Genomic DNA, 11,072 nt, shown 5'->3' with positions numbered 1-11,072 from the left:
CCATACCACTCCTGGTTACTTTGGCTGCATCCACTTCTCCCAACGCCTACTTCAACATCCTCGTGACTTCAAATTGGTTTCCCAAATGAACATCCTTATCCAAAAAAACGTACTCCAACAAGCAACGATTCATCAGAATAATTTGCCACACCAATTTTAGCCCTTTTTGTTCCATTCTGGGATGGAAAGTCATTTGCCCTTGTAGTTGGTAGTTTAAAGCAAGGTTTACATCCTATAACTGATGAAGAACAATCTGGTTTTATGCATGGTCAACACATTAGTAATAATCTCAGGTTGATCTTAGATATGATTGACTTTAATGACCTCATCTTTGATGATAGTTTTCTAATGTTTATTGATTTTTATAAAGTATTTATCCCGCGAAACATGTTTTGGAAAGATTCAAGCCGAATAATGAGTATAATTGGGATTTCTGTGGATGTCTTTCTTGCCTGTATTTATAGTATAATTGTTTTAATTAACATACATAACTTTGTTACAAAGATAACAGGACATGTTGTACAATTAAATTATATGATTTAGTTCTGAAATTCAGACATTGAGGAATTAGTATATTTCAGTCTTCTCCCCACCACTTTGTTTTTACACTGCTGCTTCTCTCTGTTTATTATCTATGCAGTCACTTTACAAATGACCTTGACTAACCTGTACCCCCTGTATATAGCCTCCTTATTGTTATGTCATTTTCTTGTGTTACTTTTAGATAGTTTTTACTTTAGTTTATTTAGTAAATATTTTCTTAACTCTATTTCTTGAACTGCATTGTTGGTTAAGCAGTCATTGTAAATAAGAATTTGTTCTTAACTGACTTGCTTAGTTAAATAAAGGTTACATTAAGGGCTTGCAAATAAGCATTTCACAGTAAGGTCTACACCTGATTTGAAATGATCTGATTCAAAACCGAACTTTTTTTCACTTTATAAATGAATTTCTAAAAGTATTATAATAGTATTATTAATGAATATGATCTGTTTGTGTAGGACTCCTGGTAATGGAAACAGTTTGTAGTATTATTCATGATTATGATCTGTTTGTGTAGGACTCCTGGTAATGAAAACAGTTTGTAGTATTATTAATGATTATGATCTGTTTGTGTAGGACTCCAATGGAAACAGTTTGTAGTATTATTAATGATTATGATCTGTTTGTGTAGGACTCCAATGGAAACAGTTTGTAGTATTATTAATGATTATGATCTGTTTGTGTAGGACTCCTGGTAATGGAAACAGTTTGTAGTATTATTAATGATTATGATCTGTTTGTGTAGGACTCCAATGGAAACAGTTTGTAGTATTATTAATGATTATGATCTGTTTGTGTAGGACTCCTGGTAATGGAAACAGTTTGTAGTATTATTAATGATTATGATCTGTTTGTGTAGGACTCCAATGGAAACAGTTTGTTTGCTTTTTTGCATTTGACTATTCGTCTTTTCTTTGTTGATGTTTGTTAGTAATAAAATATTAAATACTGCTATGCCACCAAGTTTCCCGATCAGCCTTTGAAGATGGTGGACTGATGCAGGGCAAAGAAAAAGGTCAACATTTATGATATACAGTCAAAGGTTTGGACAAACCTACTCATTCAAGGGTTTTTCTTTATTTTTTTTACTATTTTCTACATTGTAGAATAATAGTGAATACATCAAAACTATGAAATAACACATATGGAATCATGTAGTAACCAAAAAAGTGTTAAACAAATCTAAACGTATTTTAGATTCTTCAAAGTTGCCACCCTTTGCCTTGATGACAGCTTTGCACACTCTTGGCATTCTCTCAACCAGCTTCACTAGCTAGTGACCTGGAATGCATTTCAATTAACAGATGTGCCTTGTTAAGAGTTAATTTCTGGAATTTATTTCCTTCTAAATGCGTTTGAGCAATCAGTTGTGTTGTGACCTTTTGACCCGTACCGCACACATGGATTTTGTGTAGTAGATATGTGGGCGTAGAGTAGGGGCCTGAGGGCACACACTTGATATGTTGTGAAATCTGTTGTGAATGTATTATAATGTTTAAAAAATGTATAACTGCTTTAATTTTGCTGGAGCCCAGTAAGAGTAGCAGCTGCCTTAGAAGCTTCTAATGGGGATCCATAATAATATAAATCTGTAAGGTTGTCCAATGGGACAGGTAGTCCATGCAAGCACCAGACTCCTGAATTATTTTCTTGGCCTTCCTTTGACATCAGGTGTTGTGGATGTCCTGGAGGGCAGGCAGCGTGGCCCTGATGATGCGTTGGGCTGTACGCACCACCCTCTGGAGAGCAATGTAGTTGAGGAGCAGTTGCCGTACCAGGCGGTGATGCAGCCCGACAGAATGCTCTCAATGGTGCATCTGTAGAAGTTTGTCAGGGTGTTAGGAGCCAGGCACCGTTGCGCCTTCTTCACCATGATGTCGGTGAGGCGAGATCATTTCAGGTCCTCAGTGATGTGCACACAAGGAACTTTAAACTTTTGACACCCGTCGAGGAAGATGCATCCTCTTCTGTCTCCTGTAGTCCACAATAAGCTCCTTGGTTTTGTTTATGTTGAGGGAGAAGTTATTTTCCTGGCACCACGCCGCCAGGGCTCTAACCTCCTCCCTGTAGGCTGTCTCGCTGCTGTTGGTAATCAGGCCTACTATTGTCGTGTCGTCAGCAAACCTGATGATTGAGTTGGAGTCATGCATGGCTACTCAGAAATGGATCAACAGGGAGTACAGGAGGGGACTGAGCAAACACCCCTGGGGGGCCCCGTGTTGAGGATCAGTGTGGTGGAGGTGTTGCCTACCCTCACCACCTGGGGTCGGCCCGTCAGTAAATCTAGGACCCAGTTGCACATGGAAGATTTCAGAACGAAGGCCCTGAGCTTAGTGACGAGCTTGGAGGGCACTATGGTGTTAAAAGCTGAGCTGTAGTCACTAAACAGCATTCTCACATAGGTATTCCTCTTGTCCAGGTGGGATAGGGCGGTGTGCAGTGCAATGACGATTGTGCCGTCCGTGGATCTGTTGGGGCGGTAAGTGAATTGTGTGGGTCTACGTTGTCAGGTAAGGTGGAGGTGATATGGTCCTTAACTAGTCTCTCAAAGCACTTCATGATGACAGAAGGGAGTGCTACAGGGCAATAGTCATTTTGTTTAGTTACCTTCGCTTTCTTGGGTGCAGAAACAACAGTGGACATCTTGAAGCAAGTGGGTACAAAAGACTGGGATAGGGAGAGATGGAATATGTCCATAAACACTCCAGCCAGCTGTACACAAGAATAATACAAAAGAGAAGAGATTGACCAACACAAATACACATAGAAAATGTATTGGCAGATCAATGCAGTTATCCAAACATGTTCATCATCAATGACTAAAATAACAAATGCAGTTTTAAAAAGACAACTTAATAAAGATGTAGTCGTTTCATAGCCTGTGTATGACATGTATCATTAAACACATAGTAATTAGTAGCAACAAATAATCCAGCCAAAGTTATGGTGAAAACTGATGATGTAATAATCTCTATCTGATACATGTTGTGTCTACCAGCTCATTCCCACAGAAAACTGATCATCACATCATCTCTATCTGATACATGTTGTATCTACTAACTCATTCCCACAGAGAACTGATCATCACACCATCTCTATCTGATACATGTTGTGTCTAATAACTCATTCCCACAGAAAACTGATCATCACATCATCTCTATCTGATACATGTTGTATCTACTAACTCATTCCCACAGAAAACTGATCATCACATCATCTCTATCTGATACATGTTGTGTCTACTAACTCATTCCCACAGAGAACTGATCATCACATCATCTCTATCTGATACATGTTGTGTCTAATAACTCATTCCCACAGAAAACTGATCATCACACCATCTCTATCTGATACATGTTGTGTCTACTAACTCATTCCCACAGAAAACTGATCATCACATCATCTCTATCTGATACATGTTGTGTCTACTAACTCATTCCCACAGAAAACTAATCATCACATCATCGCTATCTGATACATGTTGTGTCTACTAACTCATTCCCACAGAAAACTGATCATCACATCATCTCTATCTGATACATGTTGTGTCTACTAACTCATTCCCACAGAAAACTGATCATCACATCATCGCTATCTGATACATGTTGTGTCTACTAACTCATTCCCACAGAAAACTGATCATCACACCATCTCTATCTGATACATGTTGTGTCTACTAACTCATTCCCACAGAAAACTGATCATCACATCATCGCTATCTGATACATGTTGTGTCTACTAACGCATTCCCACAGAGAACTGATCATCACACCATCTCTATCTGATACGTGTCTACTAACTCATTCCCACAGAAAACTTTAGATGAAAGCAGTACTACCACAGTCAGCCCTCAGACTTTATTGTTTCAATGAGAGACACCTCAGAGGGTATTCAACCCTAAGGGCAAATCCATGGTGATCTCAATATCTCTACAGTAGAAGCTAACAAAACACACTGATCAGTAAAGTAGAGGCTAACGTTGTAGAAAACGTTCCCTTTCCACTGCACAGTGAGAAACAACAGTGTGCTATGCTTTCTTCTTTTGATCAAATTAACTGTTACTACTTCCTTTATGAGATGAGAATTAAGTGATGGAGTGACATTAATCTTAGCTGGTCTGAGAGAACGGATGATGCTTCTCTCCTTTATGTATATGTGGGTGTGTTTTTAAGGTATTCAATCTGGAGAAACTCTTGTCCACAGTCACAGTGGTAAGGCTTCTCTCCTGTGTGTTCTGCGATGAACGTTTACCTCAGCATTTACCACGATCAGAGCAGGAGTGTGGCTTCTCTCCTTTATGTATACATTGGTGGGTTTTTAGGTTGCCCAATATGGAGAAACTCTTCTCACAGTCAGAGCAGGAGAATGGCTTCTCTCCTGTGTGTATACGTTGGTGGGTTTTTAGGTTGCACGATACAGAGAAACTCTTCCCACAGACAGAACAGGAGAATGGCTTCTCGCCTGTGTGTATACGTTGGTGGGTTTTTAAGGTATTCAATCTGGAGAAACTTTTCCCACAGTCACAGTGGTAAGGCTTCTCTCCTGTGTGTGTTCTCCAATGAACATTTACCTCTGCTGATGTTTTGAAGCATTTCCCACAGTCAGAGCAGGAGTAAGGCTTCTCTCCTTTATGGATACGTAGGTGGGTTTTTAAGTTGCCTGACATGGAGAAACTCTTCCCACAGTCAGAGCAGGAGAATGGCTTCTCTCCTTTATGTATACGTTGGTGGGTTTTTAGGTTGCCTGGTACGGAGAATCCCTTCCCACAGTCAGAACAGGAGAATGGTTTCTCTCCTGAGTGTATACGTTGGTGGGTTTTTAAGTTGCCCAGTTGAGAGAAACTTTTCCCACAGTCAGAGCAGACGTAAGGTTTCTGTCCTTTATGTATTAGTTGGTGACTATTTAAGGCATCCAATCGGGAGAAACTCTCTCCACAGTCAGAGCAGGTGTAAGGCTTCTCTCCAGTGTGCACTCTCTGATGAATGGTTAATTTAGCTGATTTAATGAAGCATTTCCCACAGTCAGAGCAGGAGTAAGGCTTCTGTCCTTTATGTATTAATTGGTGATTTTTTAAGGTATCCAATCGGGAGAAACTCTTTCCACAATCAGAGCAGAAATAAGGCTTCTCTCCTGTGTGCACTCTCTGATGAATTGTCAGAGCCCTCGATGTTGTGAAGCTATTCCCACAGTCAGCGCAGAAGTATGGCTTCTCTCCGGTGTGTATACGTTGGTGTGATTTTAAGTGGCCATATTGGGAGAAACTCGATCCACAGTCAGAGCAGGAGTAAGGCTTCTCTCCTGTGTGCACTCTCTGATGAATGGTTAATTTAGATGATCTATTGAAGCATTTCCCACAGCCAGTCCAGGAGTAAGGCTTTTCTCCAGTGTGCGCTCTCTGATGAACTGTCAGAGCTCTTGATGTTGTGAAGCTCTTCTCACAGTCGGTGCAGGAATACAGATTCTCTCTTCTTTGCATTTTTAGGTGTATTTTTAGCTTTGATAGAATTGGGAAAATCTCCTCACAATGTGGGCAGTGGTGAGACCTCTTAGCTCTGTGATCTTCCTGCTGTTGCTCTCTGGATGTAGAGAAAGTCTCAACATGGTCTCCTGTGTGAACAACATCAGAAGAACCAGTCAGTTGATGAGATATACATATGACTTCATATAAAGTGCCTTCAGAAAGTATTCACATCCCTTGACATTTTGTTGTGTTTCAGCCTGAATTTAAAATGGATTAAATTGAGATTGTATCATTGGCCTACACACAATACCACACACATACAAGGGCATGGATACATGACTAGATATAGGATATTGTTGTACCAACATGAATTCTACTACTACTATGTAGCATCTGAATATGAATACCACATCTGTAGATTCTAAACCAACAGTTGGAGGACAGATCACCTGGAGGACAGATGGAACTAAACCACCAGTTGGAGGACAGATCACCTGGAGGACAGATGGAACTAAACCACCAGTTGGAGGACAGATCACCTGGAGGACAGATGGAACTAAACCACCAGTTGGAGGACAGATCACCTGGAGGACAGATGGAACTAAACCACCAGTTGGAGGACAGATCACCTGGAGGACAGATGGTACTAAACCACCAGTTGGACGACAGATCACCTGGAGGACAGATGGAACTAAACCACCAGTTGGAGGACAGATCACCTGGAGGACAGATGGAACTAAACCACCAGTTGGAGGACAGATCATCTGGAGGACAGATGGAACTAAACCACCAGTTGGAGGACAGATCACCTGGAGGACAGATGGAACTAAACCACCAGTTGGAGGACAGATCACCTGGAGGACAGATGGAACTAAACCACCAGTTGGAGGACAGATCACCTGGAGGACAGATGGAACTAAACCACCAGTTGGAGGACAGATCACCTGGAGGACAGATGGAACTAAACCACCAGTTGGCCAGAAAGTGTTATATATGGGAGCCCTGAAAACTATTTTGTCTTTACCCCACAACGTCAGTGGAATACCCCACAACGTCAGTGGAATACCCCACAACGTCAGTGGAATACCCCATAACGTCAGTGGAATACCCCACAACGTCATTGGAATACCCCATAACGTCATTGGAATACCCCACAACGTCAGCGGAATACCCCATAACGTCAGCGGAATACCTCATAACGTCAGTGTAATACCCCATAACGTCAGTGGAATACCCCACAACGTCAGTGGAATACCCCATAACGTCAGTGTAATACCTCATAACGTCAGTGGAATACCCCACAACGTCAGTGGAATACCCCATAACGTCAGTGTAATACCCCATAACGTCAGTGGAATACCCCATAACGTCAGCGGAATACCCCACAACGTCAGCGGAATACCCCACAACGTCAGTGTAATACCCCATAACGTCAGCGGAATACCCCATAACGTCAGTGTAATACCCCATAACGTCAGTGTAATACCCCATAACGTCAGTGGAATACCCCATAACGTCAGTGGAATACCCCATAACGTCAGCGGAATACCCCACAACGTCAGCGGAATACCCCATAACGCCAGTGTAATACCCCATAACGTCAGTGTAATACCCCATAACGTCAGTGGAATACCCCATAACGTCAGCGGAATACCCCATAACGTCAGCGGAATACCCCACAACGTCAGCGGAATACCCCACAACGTCAGCGGAATACCTCATAACGTCAGTGTAATACCCCATAACGTCAGTGGAATACCCCATAACGTCAGTGGAATACCCCATAACGTCAGCGGAATACCCCACAACGTCAGTGGAATACCCCATAACGTCAGTGGAATACCCCATAACGTCAGTGTAATACCCCATAACGTCAGTGTAATACCCCATAACGTCAGTGGAATACCCCATAACGTCAGTGGAATACCCCATAACGTCAGTGGAATACCCCACAACGCCAGTGTAATACCTCATAACGTCAGTGTAATACCTCATAACGTCAGTGGAATACCTCATAACGTCAGTGGAATACCTCATAACGTCAGTGGAATACCCCACAACGTCAGTGGAATACCCCATAACGTCAGTGTAATACCTCATAACGTCAGTGTAATACCTCATAACGTCAGTGTAATACCTCATAACGTCAGTGTAATACCTCATAACGTCAGTGTAATACCTCATAACGTCAGTGGAATACCCCATAACGTCAGTGTAATACCTCATAACGTCAGTGTAATACCTCATAACGTCAGTGTAATACCTCATAACGTCAGTGGAATACCCCACAACGTCAGTGGAATACCCCACAACGTCAGTGGAATACCCCACAACGTCAGCGGAATACCCCACAACGTCAGTGTAATACCCCACAACGTCAGCGGAATACCACACAACATCAGTGGAATACCTCATAACGTCAGTGGAATACCCCACAACGTCAGTGGAATACCTCACAACGTCAGCGGAATACCCCATAACGTCAGTGTAATACCCCACAACGTCAGTGTAATACCCCATAACGTCAGTGGAATACCCCACAACGTCAGTGGAATACCTCATAACGTCAGTGGAATACCCCACAACGTCAGTGTAATACCCCACAACGCCAGTGTAATACCCCATAACGTCAGTGTAATACCCCACAACGTCAGTGTAATACCCCATAACGTCAGTGGAATACCTCATAACGTCAGTGGAATACCCCATAACGTCAGTGTAATACCCCATAACGTCAGTGTAATACCTCATAACGTCAGTGTAATACCCCATAACGTCAGTGGAATACCCCACAACGTCAGTGGAGTACCCCATAACGTCACTGGAGTACCACACAACGTCAGCGGAATACCCCACAACGTCAGCGGAATACCCCACAACGTCAGCGGAATACCCCACAACGTCAGCGGAATACCACACAACGTCAGTGAAATACCCCATAACGTCAGTGGAATACCCCACAACGTCAGCGGAATACCCCACAACGTCAGTGGAATACCCCATAACGTCAGTGGAATACCCCACAACGTCAGTGGAGTACCCCATAACGTCACTGGAATACCCCATAACGTCAGTAGAATACCCCATAACGTCAGTGGAATACCCCATAACGTCAGCGGAATACCTCATAATGTTGAGCCAATAACTATTCAACCCCTTTGTTATGGCAAGCTTAACAAGTCACATGGTCTCACTCTGTGTGCAATAATAGTGGTTAACATGATTTATGAATCTCTGTAACCCACAAATACAATTATCTGTAAAGGTCCCTCAGTCAAGTTGTGAATATCAAACACAGATTCAACCATAAAGACCAGGGACATTTTCTAATGCCTGACAAGGAAGGGCACCTATTAGAATATGGGTAAAACATTTTATAAAAGACATTGATTATCCTTTTGAGCATGGTGAAGATATTAATTACACTTTGGATGGTGTATCAATACACACAGTCACTACAAAGATACAGGCGTCCTTCCTAACTCAGTTGCCAGAGAGGAGGGAAACTGCTCAGGGATTTCACCATGAGGCCAATGGTGACTTTAAAACAGTTAGACTGAGGATGGATCAACAACATTGTAGTTACTCCACAATACTAACATCAATAACAGAGTGAAAAGAAGCAAAGCTGTACAGAAACCAAATATTCCAAAACATGCATCCTGTTTGAATTAAGGCACTAAAGTAAACTGCAAAAAACTTGTCAAAAATAATTAACTTAAAATCAAATTTTATTAGTCACATGCGTGCCGAATACAACAGGTGTAGACCTTACAGTGAAATGCTTACTTACGAGCCCCTAACCAACAATGCAGTTTAAAAAAAATACAGATAAGAATAAGAAATAAAAGTAAAAAGTAATTAAAGAGCAGCAGTAAAATAACATGTGCGGGGGAACCGGTTAGTTGAGGTAGTATGTACAAGGTAGAGTTATTAAAATGACTATGCATAGATAACAACAGAGAGTAGCAGTGGTGTAAAATAGGGGGGGCAATGCTAAAAGTCTGGGTCGCCATTTGATTAGGTATTCAGGAGTCTTATGGCTTGGGGGTAGAAGCTGTTAAGAAGCCTCTTGGACCTAGACTTGGCGCTCCGGTACTGCTTGCAGTGAGGTAGCAGAGAGAACAGTCTATGACTAGGGTTGCTGGAGTCTGACCATTTTTAAGGCCTCCTCTGACACCGCCTGGTATAGAGGTCCTGGATGGCAGGAAGCTTGGCCACAGTGATGTACTGGGCCGTTCGCACTACCCTCTGTAGTGCCTTGCGGTCGGAGGCCGAGCAGTTGCTATACCAGGCAGTGATGCAACCATATTCATATCCTGAATACAAAGCGTTATGTTTGGGGCAAATCCTACACATCAAGAGTCCCACTCTATACATGGTGGTAGCTGCATCATGTTATGGGTATGCTTGTCATCGGCAAGGACTTTAACATTTTTGGGGGGGATAAAAAGAAACGGAATAGAGCTAAGCACCGGCAAAATCCTAGAGGAAAACCTGGTTGTCTGCTTTCCAACAGACACTGGGAAACAAATTCACATTTCAGAAGGGCAATAACCTAAAAAACAAGGCCAAATATACACTGAAGTTGCTTACCAAGACAATATTGAATGTTCCTGAGTGGCCTAGTTACCATTTTGACTTAAATCGGCTTGAAAATCTATGGCAAGACATGAAAACCGCTGTCTAGCAATGATCAACAACCAACTTGACAGATCTTAAATAATTTGTACAACATTGTACCATCCAGGTGTGCAAAGTTCTTAGAGATTTAACCAGAAAGACTCACAGCTGTAATCGCTGCCAAAGGTGTTTCTACAATGTATTGACTTGGGGGTGTGAATACTTATGTAAATTAGATATTTCTGCACTTCAATTTGTATAAATTTGCAAACATTTCTAAATACATTATGTATGTCATTATGGGGTATTGGGTATATTAAATATCAATTTCATCCATTTTGAATTTAGGCTGTAACACAACAAAATGTTGAATAAGTCAAGGGGTATGAATAATTGCCGAAGGCACTGTAAGTATACTGTACAAAGCAAAAGGGGAATACAACCA

General features: G+C 41.8%; 1 protein-coding gene across 3 annotated transcripts in view; it reads right to left on the bottom strand.

Annotated features, from left to right (window-relative positions):
* Nucleotides 1–4,206: 4,206 nt before the first annotated feature.
* Nucleotides 4,207–11,072, bottom strand: part of LOC106575882 (gastrula zinc finger protein XlCGF26.1) — a 69,598-nt gene continuing 62,732 nt past the window's right edge. Inside the window, exon 5 of one of the 3 annotated variants that reach the window (XM_045698522.1) lies at nucleotides 4,207–6,150. In XM_045698522.1, the coding sequence (XP_045554478.1) occupies nucleotides 4,796–6,150 (1,355 nt within the window). In that variant the 3' untranslated portion in view covers nucleotides 4,207–4,795. The remainder of the gene's footprint in view (nucleotides 6,151–11,072) is intronic. The other 2 variants (XM_045698521.1, XM_045698517.1) reach the window with 2 other exon arrangements.

Source organism: Salmo salar, chromosome ssa17 (genome assembly GCF_905237065.1).
Source record: "Salmo salar chromosome ssa17, Ssal_v3.1, whole genome shotgun sequence".
Classification (NCBI taxonomy): Eukaryota; Metazoa; Chordata; class Actinopteri; order Salmoniformes; family Salmonidae; genus Salmo; species Salmo salar.
Note: the sequence above shows the minus strand (reverse complement) of the source record. Positions and strands in the feature narration are given on the sequence as shown.